Source organism: Electrophorus electricus, chromosome 24 (genome assembly GCF_041902795.1).
Source record: "Electrophorus electricus isolate QZ-2024a chromosome 24, ASM4190279v1, whole genome shotgun sequence".
NCBI classification, from domain to species: Eukaryota; Metazoa; Chordata; class Actinopteri; order Gymnotiformes; family Gymnotidae; genus Electrophorus; species Electrophorus electricus.
The window spans coordinates 14,633,968-14,651,596 of NC_137520.1; the positions used below are offsets into that span (position 1 = coordinate 14,633,968).

Genomic DNA, 17,629 nt, shown 5'->3' on the forward strand with positions numbered 1-17,629 from the left:
TGGAAACCCCCACCACTGGCTTTATTTATTTAATTATTTACACACACACACACCCAGCAGCACGAAAAAGACGTGACGATGGTAAGGCAGAAGATTGGGGGAGGGGGACCCAGGCAAAGCAGCACGTTCAGCACGTTCGTGAGTGGGTAGCAGCGGAGAGAGAGCGAGAGGGTGAGCATCTTCTGCAGGCATCCAGGCCGCAGAGGAGGCTTCTGATTGGTTGCTGGTAGTCAGCGACGTCAGCATCGCAGGCTGGGAGAGTGGAGAGGAAACACAGCGAGGCTGGAAGGGAACCCGTTGCACTCAAATGGGTGATCAGATCTGAGGGCACTCCACAGCTGCAGCTTGAAATCTTGTGATTTCTGCGCATATAAATCATTGCCTGAGCGACGTGTTACCCAGACCAGACCCTTCCCTTTAGGATTAGCACTGCAGACCACTGACCCTCAGACTCCAGCCATGAACTACCTGCGCCGCCGTCTCTCTGACAGCACCTTCATCTCCAACCTGCCCAATGGCTACTTGTCGGACCTCCAGAAGCCCGAATCATCCCAGCCGCCTCCACCCAACTCAACGGCCGAAGGTGGTCAGCAGGCCACCCCTCCGCCCGTCATTTCTCCTACTCCTGAGCGGAAACCCCAGCCAGCTGTCCAGCCCTCAGGGACAGGCTTCTTCAGCTCCATCACCAACGTGGTGAAGCAGACCGCAGCCTCGGCAGGGCTGGTGGAGCAAACCACCATCTCTATGGCTAAGAAGTACAAGATCCTCCTTGTCATTGATGAGCCCCAGCAGGACTGGTATGTGCTGCAACATGTTATCTTGCCAGTTTTGATCACTAAACAGCCTTTTGAATTGTGATCGCATCATATTACATTTTTGGGTTTTTGGTTTTGCATCTTGCTTTAGTTTGGTCAGTGGTCTGCTGAAACCTGTTGAAACATGTTGGTTAATGGGTAAATGCATATTAGAGCTAATGAGTGATATAATTGTCCGTTCAAATATATTGTGCAGTAATTGGCCAAACCAGGAAGCCTGCATCCCTACAGCATGGATGATGCATTTCTTTTAGTGTGTTTGTAGTGTGTGTGTGTTTGTGGTGTGTGTGTTTGTAGTGTGTGTGTGTGTGTGTGTGTGTGTGTGTGTGTGTTTGTGTTTGTGCTCATATGTCCAAATTATAAGTAAAGCTGAAATCATTCATCAGATAATGTAACTCTGAAACACAATTAATGCAGGTTAACATTAATGCAGGTATAATTATTACAGTCAGTGTGCACAAAGTTCATAACTGATAACCAAATAGACCCAAATCCACAGACTATTCATGTATACTTCATACGATACTCAGCAGGTTAGTCTGATGTAAGCTGCTTGACATTGTTTTCCTTAAAAAATGACACTGTTTTTCAAATTCATTTTGTATATGTATACACCCATTTCTTCTAATTATTTTTTTTATTCACCAATTGGACACGCTGTCATGTATTTAGTCCCAAATATAAACTAGGGAAATCATTTACTGCCACCTTATATACTTAGGTTTTATTAAGATGTTCATTCCTTTGTATTTATCCCAGGTGCATAATAATAAAGATGAGTGAAGTAATGGTTGACAGATTTATTTTGCCTTTGAGATATTTGTCTTGTCTCATGAATGTACACTTCAGAAGATAGTATATGCCTCAGAGAGACTTAGAACAAGTGGAATGTTTATTAGATCTTCTTAAAACAGGCAGCGATATTGTGTAGGGAAATATTTGGAGGAGGTGTTTAACTATAGCCCTGTGCACGCTGTGTCATGTGAGTCACCCCTAGCAATTAAATAGATTAATTACAATATTTTGCCCCCTTTGATATAGGACCATGCAGTGATATAAGAGTGTAGTGACCGTAAAAGGATGACTGCGGTTTTGTTCCATGCCTCCTGACTATTGACAGGTTATTTCCATGTTATTGTACACACCTCTTCCTAGTTAATGGACTCATTTGCATGCACATGCTCCTTCAGCATTGTAATTTGCAAAGTCTTGTTTCTCACCCTGAGCCATGCTCTGAGCTTGTGCAATGACTGGGTAAGTTTTACATTGCTTGATTGTGTGTACTGTTTTTCCTCTTTGTTCTTTTTTTTAAAGAACAAATGAAAACTGAATTTTCATCAAAATAAATGAAACAAATTTTGAAGTAATATGTAAATACTGTTAAAGTTTCAAAACACACTGTTTATTCCCCCAGTCCATATATAGAATCTAAGCTGCAAAATCAGCACATTTCGAAATCACTCCAATGTCACAAGAACAGCCATGTAGCGCGAGCCCTGAATGATTTTTGAATGCAGCGCAGCCAATCAGAACAGAGCTCATTTAACTTGCATCCATCTTAAAGGTGCAATACAAGAAACAGCCTGTTTAGAAGTAGAAAAACGGTCATGTAAAAATGAATTATGGCTGTATTTAAAACCACACAAACTTAGTGGATGTCAAGGAAAACATATAAAAGAAAAATGTGGATATGAACCATTCAACAATTTTCATCTGTCTGGTTTGCCTGAATTAAGCTTTGTGACTGTATTTTCTAGAATTCGTATGCAGTATTTGATGTTAAAATCAGCATTCAGTGGATTTGTGTGTGATCTGTATGCAGGTTGAGCTTGTACTGGTGACAAGTTTTGAATTACCCACATTTGTCTGCTGTGGGTGAGGTTTATAGTTGGAGTGGTATGTTCAGTACCATTGGTTCAGGTGCAGCCACTGTCCGGACTAAATAGTTTGAAGCCCTCAAGCCACTGCGCAGCTTCAGAGGCAGTGTCTACATAACAAGCCTCATTGTTCAGTTACGATTTTTGACACAGATCTATTTTGCCTGTTCAAATTTGTTATTGCCTCTGGCCTGTATCAGTACACATATATGTGAACGCTTTTGTCCGTCACATGCGCACATTCATACATTTTGCACAGCTATCACCAACAACAAAAAACATTGTATTTGTGAGGTGATTCATGATATTAAAATTGGTAAAATGGACACACTAGTAGCTCATGAATGCATCACATTTTGTTCTGGAGGATGACAAACAGTTCGTCATGATCAGGTCGAGAAGGTTAGTTTTAGCTGTTTTAGCTGTTTTAGCTGTTGCTGTTGTCACTGATGTTGTTTTCCTTTGATGTTTTGCTGTACTACAGGTGCTGGTTGGTGACAACATGCATATAGGCAAAAGCCACACGAATTTTGATCTGACCTTTCTCATTTCTGTTGCATGGCAATGAATCGGATGTGTACCTGATCTTATACGAAAGTGACTCAAATGTGATTTGAAAAGATCAGCTTTCTTTGTCCACACAGCCCTGAAAAAGATCATATATGTGTCACATTAAGGCAAACTAGATTTGAATCACTTGAGCCTGGTAATGTGAATGCAGCCTTGAGAGCTCACCATGTGCAATCCTTAACAAGAAACATCTCACCCAGAGGGGATACAGTCATGTTCAAATGGCTTTCTGTTTATTATTATTATTATTTAAAAAATGGGTCATTATCACTGTAGACAGATTTTTATATTAAATTCTAAAGTGACTTTTAAATGTGTGATGGAGACCATCACTCCCTGGCTGTTGCATGAGGGAAGTAGCTCTTTGCTCTAGTGGTCAGAGCATATGTTCTCTGCTTAGAAGACTCAGGTTCAGCACTGGGAATGGTTGCTGCTTTCAGACCTTTGGTATAAAACAATAAGCAGAAATGGTGAAAGAAAAATAGTTATTAAATTGACCCCAAAATGCATAAATATTTTAGCTTCCATCATTCCTTCTACGTTAAAGCTGTTCTGCATTCTGTATTTGTTGTTTCAAAAATTATATTTTGGCATCAGTCATGGGTAGTGGAAAGGTGCATGGTAAGGACTTCCATAATGCTGTCTGTCCCTCTGCAGTCTTCTGTCAGTTTATTAAGGTCCAGCCAGACAAGAGAGAGGCTGGCTGGGGCAGCTGGCAGAGGAAACGGTGCAGTGAGGGTCACCACCAGAGCCCATCTGGTGCTGGACGAGAGAGACGGCACATGTCCACCTACCATGCTACAATGGTCAGACAGCAGACTGATACCGCGGTGCAGCTGTGTTTAGCGCTGCAGGAGAAAGCTCTGCATGCGCTCATGGGTCTGCTGCCGGAGCAGCACAGCAACCCCTCGGCAGCTATCACAGCATCACGGCAGGCAGGATGGGGGCTTGAGGAAGAGATAAGTGAGGAAGAGTTTACGTGCTGCAAGGCTTCTGAGCGAGTGGTGGAAGAACGACTAGTGTGTTGGTGGAGAAGGAGAGGGGGCACCATGCCAGCCAGTGCCGTGAATCAGAGCCATATTGAAAATAGGAGCGGGAATACCCAGTAAGGAGTGGGCAGAGTCCAGAGAAGATGACCCTCAGCATCAATGCTACAGCGAAGAAAATTGTTTGTTGCTGCAGACTTTAGATAAAGTGCAGGAAAGAGCTCACTGCCCTCACTGACACAGGTGTGCGCTGAGAACTGGGAAGTGACCACTGACCAATTCAAATCTGTCACTGACAGGGAAGTCGACATGACAGGAACGTGGCTCCCGTTGTGGTGGGAGGTCTAAGTGCACGGTGGCTCACACTGTGGAAATTTGGTGAGCTGCAGAACATCTTGGGTTTGGCTTTGTGATACCAGCACTTCGTCCACACATTTTTGAACCATCCACTACACCAACTCGTGGCAAAGTGGGCTGTGTTCCAGAGGGATGAGGAGTCTTGGCATGTGTTTGCTGTTTTCCACACTCAGCTGTGTGAGCCACCTGTGCTGGTAGTGCCCAGGGAAGGAGGTCAGTTTATCGTGGACAGTGGTAGCTCAGTGGTTAAGGTACTTTACTTGTAATCACATACTACATTGCATACTACAGTCATTGCTTGAGCAATCCAGAGCAAAACTACTGCATGATGAGGAGAGAGCTGTTGGCTGTAGTGGCGGGACTGTGGCATGTCCTCCGTTCCGCCCTTATCTTGTTAGCGTCCCCTTCCTCCTTCATCCCGATCACACCTCACAGACTTGCTCATGCAGTTCAGAGTCCAAGGGCCAGGTCATGAAACAGGTCATGGCTCTGCAAGAGTACTACTTCTACACCCAACACCACGTTGGATGGCTACATGGTAACACACATGCCCTGTCTCACCCGCCATGTGCCACTAAAGAATGTCAGTACGGTGTATACCTCAAAGAGAGCGTGGAGGCAGCAGGCTCAACGCTGCTGCTGTCATTGCCCCCGGTGACACGTACTCAATGCCATGAGCTGTGAGGAACTCTGCCACACCCAGTAGTAGGATGTGGCGCTCTCTCAGGTGCACAGATGGCTCCAAGCAGAACCATTAGGGTAGGCATGGTGCCACATGGGCCTACAGCTAAGACCCTTCAGGCTATCTGGGCCCTTCACGCTGTCTGGGACATTCTCCGGCTGTACCTCGAGCTGCTATACCGCGTGTGGCAGTTGCTAGTGCCAAGCAGTTTGATGAAGGCGGTGCTAAGCACAGTACATGGGCCAGCTGGCGTGACACACTTTAGCATAGGCAAAACACTGAAGTGTCTGTGACGGAGATTCTATTGGCTGGACTGCCACACGGACTTGGAACTACACTACTGCAACCAGTGCATGGCTAAAAAGGAACTGCTGCAGCAATCATATGCCCTCTCCTATTTCTCTGCTCCAGTCCACCTATGGGGAGAATCACCAGAGATGTCCTGGGTTCTTTTCCTACCATCGGCTCCAGGAACTAATATGCCATGGATTACTTCAGTAAGTGGCCAGAGGTATGCGCAATCCCAAACAAGAGCACAGATGCGATGGTGCAGCAGCTAGTCAAGGAGATCTTCTGCCACTTTGGAGTGCCTGAGGATCTCCTTGGCAAACAGGGCCACAACTTTAAGACAGCAATCATGACTGATGTCTGAAGATTCATTCAGATCCACAGATTCATTACATTCATTGCATTTTATATTCAGTGTAATGCAATTTAATGCAATCTGTAGAACTTGCTGCAGAAAAAAGCATGTGAGCACCTAACACCACCTCTCACACTTAAATTAGCTTCTTGGATATGCCCCTCCAAAATCCTGGGCATTAAAATGGAGCTGGCCCCCCTTAGCGGCTATACCAGCTTCCACTCTTCAGGAAATGCCTTAGACAAGATTATGGAGTGTTTGTTGCAATTTGTGCCCAATCAGTCTCACCAATGACTGGGGTTGACATCATGGCTTTGTGCAGGCTGCTGGAATTCATCTCAAGAAATCATGCCTTTATGGACCTTGTTTTGTGCCAAGTGAAACTGTTCTGCTTGAACAGGAAATGGCCTTCACCAAGCTGTTGTCACAAAGTAGCAAGCATATAATTATCTAAAATGGCTTTGAATGCTGTAGTATTAACATTACCCTTCACTGGAACTAAAAGGCCTAACCATAACCTGACAAAACAGCCCCCAGATCCTCCATCAACGTTTACAGTTTGTACTATACATTGTGGTAGGTAGCGAGATTCAGCTATCGCATCCCGATAGTAAAGTGTGATCGATCACTTGAGAGAACACGATTCTACTGCCCCAGAGTCCCATGGGGGTATTTTTACTGCCCCAGAGTCCCATGTGGGTGTGCTTTATACTACTGCAGCTGACATTAGCATTGTGCATTGTGATCGTAGGCTGATGTGCTGCTGCTTGGTCATGGAAATCTTTCATGGCACTCCTGACTCCCATTTCCTGTGATCAATCTGGATGATTCTATTTCACAATAATAGCTATTACAGTGGACTGGTGCAGGTCTATCAGGGCTGAAAGTTCACAAACTGACATGTAGCTGAGGTGGGCTCCTATGACTGCGCCATGTTTAAACTCACTGAACTCTTCAATGTGTCCCATTCTTCTGCGAGTATTTGTCTATGGCATGGTACCACATTATTGCCCTTGTTCACCTGTGTCTATCTCTGGTTCTATATGTTTCTTTTGCTGTGTGCGTTTGTTTTATTATGGCACGTTCCTTCTCCTTGTCTTTGAGCTCACCTGTGTCTTGTTTTAACACCTCCCCCTTCATCCTCAGGTGTTCTTTGTTTTTCAATGTCTATATATATTTCCCTGTTTATTTGTGTTTTTCTTTGGTGTGCATTTAGGTGTACCTATGCTAGTTTTTGTTCACTTTGCCTAGATCATTGTTGCTTTTCATTGAATGTCCCTTAGTATTTAATAATGAATAGTTTTTGTATCTTAGTTTATTTTGTTGTTTGTGTTTCCCCCCTGAACATTAATATGGACGACAGCAGTTTTGCGTCCTGTGTCCATGTCTTCTGCTACTCCAGCACTATGGTTGTGGTTTTGATTTTATATACCTGTCACCACTGAATGTGGTGGAAACATCGGAACACCTAATTAAGAGGGGTGACCCCATTATTTTGCCTATATAGCATATCCGATTGGTTGTGCTAGGCTGCTAACTTGTCAGTCAGAAAAAAACTCAACTAATGACTATTTAACAAATGCACAAGAATCCCAACTTGTATTCTTACCTTGTTTCTGTGAAGGTGATTGGCTAGGGAAAAATGAGCATCATCTCTGAAGAAAGATGGCTTAATCCACACAGAGCCTGTTATATTATATCAGACTTCATAAAACTATCACTGTGTAGATTCTATTAAAGATGGTTTGATTTCCCAGTCTTACAGTAAGAAAAGCATCACCACCTCTGCAACATGACATTTCCCTTCCACTGTGCACCTTTACAGTCCACTGATAGCAGCATTCCTGTAGTAGCCTACTCCGTATATTAATGTATGAAAGATAATATTGGTTTAGAAATGGGACATTTCATGGCTTTCATGGAGCTATGGCTTCAATGGAAAAGCCTCTTAATTAAATCACTACAGTGACTCATCAGAATGAGTGCCACCAATTTGCATAGTGAACGTGAAACTTGTGAAGAAGACCCAGCAGGTTAAAGAGACTGCATAGCCTTGCAGACTGTTGTTAGAGTTTGTTCTATTTTACTATCATTCATTATTTTTGCAAATAAGAAGCCTTTGTGTTATATCCATAATAAAATTTAAAATCAATCATTATTTATTTCTTTGATAAAAAGGGATGTAAGCAAGTTGTACAGTATTAAATATATGTTCTATTGAAGCTTCTTGCTTGGTATTTGGATGTATGGTTGAGTGGCAGGCTATCCCTTAAGTAATCCCCAGTAATCAGGGCAAAGATTATTGGGCGTACACTGCCCTTAACACTGGATTGCAAGACAGCTGCATTCATCCACTAATGCAGGCCCATCCTTGAAAGGACTGAGGCAGAGACAAGCTCACAGGAAGAGATTCATCCAGAGAGCAGCGTGTTAGGAGTGGGGCAAAGAACATCATATATCTATGAAATCTATTTCACACGCCAGTGGTTGTCATTTTCGTCATATCATTTTTGTTGTATATTTGTGCTTGTGCACAGTGATGTCACTGTGTTGCAGAATCATAGACGAAGGTATTTTGTGTTCAGTACGATGCAGTTTTTTGGGTTTTGTGCTGAGGCTGCTGGGAGAGCTACTGCTATTACTGTTGGTACTGCTGATCCTCTTTTGTGTGTACAGTGCAGTAGGACACTGTTTCCTTTTCCTTTTTTAAATTTTTCTACGTGCTTGTAATTGTATCTGATAATCCAGTGAAATACCTGCTACAACCAAAAGTGCTGGATTTTTTCAGCCTTTTTTTTTGTCTGTCATGGCAGTAAATAAGAAGTGAATCTCCACAGCAGCAATGACTGATCTCTGGTTGCTAATTTAAATGAAAGAAATGTTTAAAAATTAACTACTGCTGCTGAGGCATAGCCTGCCATCTCTATGACCGTTGACTAAAAGCAGAAGCTGTTGTAGCCCTGTAACATGCATGTTTTCCATCAACACATGCTCCAACTTCCTCTGGTTACTGGCACTTTATCATCTCCAGAACAGCATGGGGACGGGAGGCATGCAGTTATGCACATTTGAGCACATTTACAACAACATTGTGGATCCTAGCATTGCTACAGTGCCATGCAGGGAGAGGAGTGGTTTGCATAAGCAGCCCAGACCAGCCTGGTGTTCCTCAAGAAAAATCACATAAAATTCTCATGCTTTAAGAAACAAAATGCACTATAAACACAACTCTTTCTTCCCATTTATGTAAGATGGCATATCTCTTGGTGCTGTGAGATACCCATTTCACAATGATTTCAAACCCAGTCTTGATGGTTTGTGCCCCTTCTTCCATATGGATCTTTTGAGCTAATAAATAGGCATCACTTTCAGCCTGGCATTGATTTATTTTCTCCCCCTTTGATCTCGATGGGGATGAGTCACTGTCGTCTGCCCACAAGGTTCCGTGGTACAGTGTTGACATGAATAATTCACTTTCGACTTTCTGACAGTCTGCTGTCATACGCTCATTGCTGGTATATATGCTGCGTAAGCAAACAAATGTGTCTCCTGTCGTATTTGCTGTTAAATTGAGTGAATATATTTGGTGTTATAATATGGTTTGAAGTTCTTGATATGACTGTGTCCATTTGCTTATATCAACCCATTCACAAGGTCATCTGATCATTACCATTTAACCTTACCTTTGAGAAAATATCCCAATACCTGTTTTTCAACTAAATTCTGTATTGGTGCTTAAAAATACTCTCATAATTACAAATACTCTCATGTTTGTGTGCAGAACCCTAAAGCCTCATGTATGACAATGAGCATTGTGAACACACCCACAGTATTGGACACTAAACTGTAGGCTTTAGCCCATCTGTTCAATGCCCAGACACCCTCAGCTTCATTCATCACATCCAATTCAGGCAACAGCATCACTGCTGGTTAGTCATTATTAGGATGGCAGGTTAGCTGTTCTCAACACAGCAGTTACGCTGACATGGTAGTGGCATTGATATGAACCTCTCACACACCGCAGAATTGCTGGAGGTTTTGCATGTTTTATGTATCAGCATAACTGATGGATTAAGATTGATTTCTCATCCTGAAACATCCAGCCAACAGAAATGCTGTATTCAGAGACTGACCACTTACATAAAACCGGAGGCTGGCTAACACAAACAGGCAACATCTATAACGTGTTTCTAAGAAGCAAATGTTTCTAATGAAGTGTGTGTTGATGTACTAGATTACAGTCATTAATATTTGAGTTACACTAATTGACATTGTTTCTATGTTGTACAGGCCCAAAGTTTTTAAAGGCAAGAAGCTACAGGGAGATTATGATATCAGAGTGGAACAGGTAGGTGTATGAATATACCAGACATACTCAAAATATACCGTGGTTACGTGCCTGTAGTTTTGATGTTAACAATGATGTATGTCCTTGTTAATCTACTCATTCATCTGCATTGAAGGCGGAGTTTCGTGACCTCAGTGTGGTTTCCCATGCCAACGGGACCTGTAATGTGGCTATGCAAGTCCTGAGGAATGGAACCAAGGTAGTGAGGTAAGCACACAGACCTACACAAGCATTTGTATGTTTGGCTGAACTCTAATACATGATTTGTTTGTAGCATCTGGGTGTGTGCTGGGATAGATAACAATCTGCCTGTGCAATCACTTCTGCTACATAATGGATTGCAACCGCGTCATTTAAGATGCCTGTCTGCTATGTTGTAATGGTCTCTGTCCAAGTGTCTGGAAGCATTAGACACTAATTCATGCACATCACTAAGAGGGCTGCAGTGCGTTCATGGGCAGAAAGTTGTGGTACTGTCTGATCAGACTCCTGGCAAACACACAGAGCATTCTGGGAAAGCAGGAGGCTGTGATAACGCAGTAAGGCTCCTCTTTACCCCTCCTAAAACCATGAAGTGAATTCTTTAATCTAGCAATGAATCTATGTACTACAAGGACTCTTCTTCCTGAGTTATACATACTATTGAACAGTTGCCACTATTAGAAACATCTATCTTCTACTTACACTCACTGGCCTCTTCATTAGGTTAATTATCTTACAGGAGCTGTTATAGCAGTACAGTAACAGACTATAGGTCATGTTGCCTTGACCTGCAAAGTCTTTCTAATAAATGGTTCAAATAAAATTTAGGTGGCATATCTAATAAGGTGACTATGTTAAAACTACTATTAAATTATGGGGTTGATGTTGTAATTGAATGTAAGAAGGGTAACTGTGTGATATGATGCAGCACCTGTTATCACATTCCTGCTGTCTCACAGACCTATAAATACGCAATCCTACTGAGACACAACAAGACAATCATACATACAGACAAGGTGTTTACTATAGAGTTTAACAAGGCATTAGACCAAACCACCCCACAATCTGCTTTACAGCACTTGTGCGGTGCGGTGAGGTGAGTGGCTCTAAACGGAAAGTCTGAATGTGTTCGCAGGTCGTTTAAGCCGGACTCTGTGCTGATCCGACAGCATGCCTTCAGCATGACTGAGAATGCAGACTTCCGCAACCTTGTCATCGGGCTGCAATATGCAGGCATCCCTAGCATCAACTCACTGGAGTCTGTTTACAATCTCTGTGACAAACCATGGGCGGTGAGTCCTTCAGGAAAGTCGCATGGCGAGGATATCAATAATATGGAACAAAGTGAAGAAAGGGTAACTCAGGGTAACTCAGTGTTTACTTCATGTGTTTTACCTGAAGTTTGCTCAACTGATCAGCACACACAGGAAACTTGGAGCAGAGAAATTTCCACTGATTGGACAAACTTTCTATCCAAACCACAAAGAGATGGTAAGACATTTATGCTCACAGATAAGGGAGAAAGCTACAAGCAAAAACCAAACAAACAAATCAAACTATTATCAAGAACCATAAATATCTTTTCTGTTGTTATGCACTGTTTAGGTAACCATGCCAACCTTCCCTGTTGTTGTGAAAATTGGCCATGCACATTCTGGTGTGGGGAAGGTAAGCTTAAAATCAGCCAGTGTTCCTATAAAGTAGATAAATCCATTCAACTATGATGGGTCTGCAGAGAGCACAAGCGCTAACTGCTGTTTAAATCCACTTGTTAAGGTGAAGGTAGATAATCACTCAAAGTTCCAGGACATAGCGAGCGTGGTGGCTCTCACACAGACCTACTCAACATCTGAGCCCTTCATCGATTCCAAGTATGATATCAGGATTCAGAAAATTGGCAATGATTACAAAGCGTACATGTAAGTGTTACTGCTGTTGCCTAGAGATATATAGACTATGAAAATATCCCCACGGCAAGATGAGTTGTATCTGGTGAACTGGTCCTGTGTTGTAGGAGGACCTCTATCTCAGGAAACTGGAAGTCCAATACTGGCACTGCCATGCTTGAACAAGTGGCAATGACTGACAGGTAACGGAAAGAATAAAGGGAAATATATCAACATGAAAATGCATTCAGGGACCCTTTTTATATAGAACCTCTTATGAAAGGGGTTTCATTGGCTCAGTGTAAATTGGTCTATTATGCTAGACTGACAGACTGAGGAGCCCAAAATGATTCATCTTAGCGTGATCTGTTCTCTTACCTATAATTCAGCCTGCTAATAATTCAGTATTTCCTTTAAGAGTTTTCAGCAGAATTTCTCCTCCACAGATTTCTTCCTTTGTTATTGAGAGATTTCTAGTATGGTCACCATGAGTAGATTCAAATCCAGCAGAGTAAAGACAAGAATAATTTTGGATTCAGGAGTCTTGATGTAATATTGTGTGTTCTCACTTTCTGGTAACAAAACGGATGCCATAAACTTGCTTACCCAGACTCTGTGTGGCAGGTATAAGCTTTGGGTGGATACCTGCAGTGAGCTGTTTGGAGGACTTGATATTTGTGCAGTCAAAGCTATTCATGGCAAGGATGGGAAAGACTATATTACTGAGGTAGGCTTAAAATTGCAGGTGAACTATATTTGTTATTTTGGCAAATTGTTGGTGGTGGTGGTGGTGATGGTGCCTTAGGAAAGCAATTAAAAAATTTATTTTAAAAATGCTTCATGCTATTATAAATTAAAAATAGTTTTGTGTGATGACAGTGGGCTCTGCCACAGTGTGGTGTGACTGTGCTGAGCAGTGTGACTCGTCTCTGGACAGGTGGTGGGCTCCTCCATGCCACTAGTGGGCGATCACCAGACAGAGGACAGACAGCTCATCGCTGACATGGTTATTGCCAACATGAACCAGGCTATGGCACAAAACCCCAAGAGACCAACTACAATCCAGCCAACGCAGGTACATTTTGTCAGTTGTGGAGAGATACAAGAATAACATTTAAGAGCAGATTCAATAAATCAGTAATATATTGGTAATAGTAACAGTACCATTGTGGGTGTGCCCTGTAATTGCTAGAGTGGTTTCCTGATAGGCCTTTGAGTTGAATTAGCTGTTTGTATATCACGTTGTATATTTTACATTTTATGTCATATATGTTGTAAATCTGTGCAGCTGCCATCCTGGCCACATCTCACTTGTAAAAGAGATTCTTTGATCTCAGTGGGACTTAATACATTATGGCATTGTTGTATTTACTTGTAGAACAACAGTCAGAAGGAAGCCATGACAGACCTGAAGAAGACTCCGCCCCAAAAACCTCCGCCCCAGGGTTGTCTGCAGTACATTCTCGACTGTAATGGCGTTGCAGTAGGTTCAAAACCAGTCCAGGGAAACTGAGGTAGGAGAGAAGCCAGAGTAACATCACTCTTCCCAGGCTGAGCGCTAGAGGCAGGCTAAGGGCAGGCTCAGTCAGGTTTCTGTAAGGGTGGTCACAGAGAAACCCTGAACTGTGTTTTTTCCTGTGCAGTGTAATCTGTACTTCAGCTGTGTGCTTGGGAGGGTTGCTTGTGTTTCTGTGTATAGCGGTTGTGTTCTTCAGGGCTGTATTGTGTGCTGTTATGAGCAGACTATGTCCACATAGTTTAGTGTTGTTTCTCTCATCATGTACTTTGTTTCTTTGATTCTTGTTATCCCTGCTGCTGTCACCATGTCAGTGTTTGCTTATCAGTGGCGTTCAAACTGTGATTTGGTCAGCAGTTTGACATTGTGTGTGCAATATATGTGTGTGAGTGTGTGAGTGTGTATGATCATGGTGGAAATTATATAAATAGAAATGTATTGATATACATACACATTGTTTTTCTCCCTTTTTTGCATGAGCCCTTCAAAAGCAGATAATTGTGCAGAAGGTGTGGTGGACATGCTATGCTTTTTGGTGACATCACTGTTAATGTTTTAATAGAACAATTCGAACACATTAGTGGTGCTTATGGAATTGTGAATGCGTAATAAATATCGTCAATAGTAGTTACAACTTAGTGATCAGAGAACCTATGTACAGCACTGTCAGTTTTTGAAGAATTTAGAAATATTAGTGGCTTTTTATTTTAGCTACATTGTAAAGTCACATATTTTTTCCACCGGATTATGAAATACTATCATGTGTAAGACGACTCCAAACCTGAGTGATTGATTTTTGTATGAGTTTGGTAGAGATGTTTTTAAAAGTTCGCCTATTGAGTCAGGTGTCAATATATGACAATACACATGGGGTTTTTAGGAAAATGATAAGGTAGTGTTTTTTAAAATTGTGATTTAATTGTCACCGCAGACATTTTAAAAGATATCAATATAAGCCAAAGGTTTCTCCCCTTTATTCTAGTTTTAGGTATTGGTAATGTATTTATTTTTTATTAATGGAAGCTAGTATATTTGATTGCGACAACATCAGAGAGTTTCTGATAGCTGAATGTCCTGATTATTAATCCTATATGAACAAAGTTATATATCCATGTGTGAACAGCAAAGAAGAATGATGTACTGATTAAGGGTGAAGTGCATGTTATGCTCTAAGCCATATCAGCAGAAGACAATGACAGATTGGCTGGGACAGTATTTTAATTCCTTTCTTTGCCTTGTTATAGTCCATGTGTCACTGTGACCGTTTAATGGATGGAGATTGTGGCACTGGTGAAGGTGTGTTTGTGTTACTGCCATTCTTTCCATTTTTTGCCTTATTTACATCAGTGCAATATGTGCAGTATGTACATGTAGTTACTATTTATGTCGCAGAGAGGTTATAACACACATGACTGCAGTGCTAAGCAAACTCTTTGACTTGTCCTTGGTCAGAGGTGAGGTTCTCTATATGTTCTCCTTGGTCAGAGGTCAGGATTCCCTTCTGTGCTCTTGCACATTCCAATGCATGTGAGGTAGAAAATATTTGCTGTATAACAAAATGTATGTTGATGTTGAGAATAATACTGTGTGTGTCTTTTCTTGAACTTTGATGCTGTAAGGCTCATATAAGAAGATTAACATTTGTGTCTTTGGTTTATACTAATACAACTGTCCCCGTGTGTGTGTGTGTGTGTGTGTGTGTGTGTGTGTGTGTGTGTGTGTGTGTGTGTGTGTGTGTGTGTGTGTGTGTGTGTGTGTCTATATTAATATATATATATATATATATATATATATATATATATATATATATATATATATATATATAATTACTCTTCTCTCAACTGAAGCATGATTCTATTCCAATGAAATTGTTAGACATTTCTGTCACAGGCTTATTTCTCTTCTAAACTCAATTGTTTGATATAAATGTATATGTACTGTACTATGGAAAATGAACACATGTACAAAAAGCTATGTGCTACTATTTTAAGGCAAAGCTACCAGATGCAGACATGGCTGTAGTAGTGTGTGATTTAAGTATCAGGATCTGGACTGAGTTTAATGAGAATGTGAGTCTGAACGTTTTTTAGCTGAATGAGTATTAAATTCAAATGTAGTGCTGCTCTGCGTAATCTTAATCTCAAATTTAGATTTACTACCTAATAAAGTGACATCAGGTTACGTAGGTTTTGAGAAATACCTTAAAACACAGAGCTGGAAAAAGCCAATGCAAAATCCAAAAAACATACAAACAAACAAACAAAAGAAAAACACTGAAAACATTGTCAATGCGTTTGTGAAATTTTGATTTCACAGGCAATAAAGCTTACATCGCAATATATGTTTATACTGTGTCATCAACTCAGTTATTTCTGTTCTGCATGAAAAGACAAATGAAGATTACTTGTATCTCTTCTAGTCTACTGTTGTGCTTTTTTGCACAGTCTCTGTGATTAACACAATTATATATACCCAGTTAAACATAATATACCCCTCTATACAAAAAGAAGCAGAGGGAGGAACCTTGATACTTGTACTGGGGACAACATGAGGTCATTTACACACAGACTAATGCAAACCACCGGATTTGCCAAGTCTGTCGGTTAACTCGTGGACTAAAAGTTAACAGCCTCATGCTGCCTTCACAGCATCCTGCTTTTGTGACGTGAAAGTGATGCTCTGACCGACCCATCATGTCCTCATGCAGAAGTGTTTGTTTATACTTAAACCCCCTGCACTCCTGCTTTCCTGTCTCTAATGTAAATGTAAAATGTCTCCTGTGTCCTGCAAATATAAATGTGGATGGATAAAATGAGAGGATTTGAGTGTTCAGCTGAAAAGCACTGCAATGTGTATTACAGTGTGTATTAATAACACAGTGTTTCTCATACAAAATTTAGGGGGCTGGTTGAAAACCCAGGCATCAATATCAGTTAATGATCAGGCTTCTTCTGGGGCATCTAGCATTGCACGGGTCAAGGGGCCAGCCGTCGGTCTGCCCACAGCATGCCTGTGCGCTGTCGGAGACACAGCCCAGGCTGTGACCGACGCACCTCATGTTCCAGACGTTCAGTGTCGGCGGAGCCTCACCTGACGCCACAAAGCAGGGAGCAGGTACACCCAGCGCTCAGGTGAGAGGTTTTACTTTCCATTTCATGTACAGCTGCTTTTGCTTTCTGTTGGATATTTTTCATTGATTATACACTTGGCTTCTGTCCTTCTCCAGTAAAGCTCAGTGCTGTCCAGTGCATCAGAATGTAGGGACAAGTCATTCTTCCACAGCCAGTGAGGACGAGGGCAGAGCTGAAGTGATCCGAGTCTTTCACAAGCCTGCTCTCAGACTGACTGCAAAACCAGAAAAGAGTTCTGCACATAAATGACAGTTCATTTCATACTGTTATGATTCCATCTGTGTATAATATACAGGCTACAAGAGATGTCCTAGTTGATGTTTTCTTTCTGTATTGTTGCATGTTAATTGCAAGTGCATGAGTCTCACTACATAGTCGTACAGTTGCATGTAACAATACAGATTAATGTAAGGCTTTTTTTAAATAAATGACTAACAAAAACAATGTTTGTGAAGTTATATTAAGTGATTGTATCATAAGTGCAGTTATATTAAGTGATTGTATCGTAAGTGCAGTTATATTAAGTGATTGTCTTATTTGCTGTCTATTAAATTGGTAGAAAGCAAAACAAGCATAAACACTTCTGGTAGGAAATTGTTGTGTAACCTCAAATTATAAGTTTTGGTTGTCTTCTTATTCATCTCTATTCCAGTGAATGGGAAACTGCTTAGGATATATAATTCCATCCTTTATTTTTTCCATCCTTTATTCTTTTGAGATCTGAAAGTAATCACATTGTGAAAAATATGTCTAGTGTCAGACCCTGAAAATCAGAATTGTTTGCATTACATTGTGTGTACATTTGTGGGTTTGGACATGAGCACACATGTTGTGTT

General features: G+C 41.5%; 1 protein-coding gene across 2 annotated transcripts; it reads left to right on the forward strand.

Moving 5' to 3' along the window:
* Positions 1-132: 132 nt before the first annotated feature.
* syn2a (synapsin IIa) lies at positions 133-17,239 on the forward strand. 2 transcript variants are annotated; one of them, XM_081706619.1, is made up of 12 exons: positions 133-797; positions 10,221-10,278; positions 10,394-10,485; positions 11,396-11,552; positions 11,662-11,751; positions 11,866-11,928; positions 12,037-12,179; positions 12,275-12,349; positions 12,771-12,873; positions 13,084-13,221; positions 13,525-13,591; positions 16,563-17,239. In XM_081706619.1, the coding sequence occupies exons 1-12, from the start codon at positions 460-462 to the stop codon at positions 16,754-16,756; spliced, it is 1,518 nt and encodes a 505-aa protein (XP_081562745.1). In that variant the 5' UTR covers positions 133-459; the 3' UTR covers positions 16,757-17,239. The 2 variants fall into 2 exon arrangements, with proteins under 2 accessions (XP_081562745.1, XP_026857607.2); XM_027001806.3 differs by lacking the exon at positions 16,563-17,239 and having other exon boundaries at positions 141-797; positions 13,525-16,009.
* Positions 17,240-17,629: the final 390 nt, after the last annotated feature.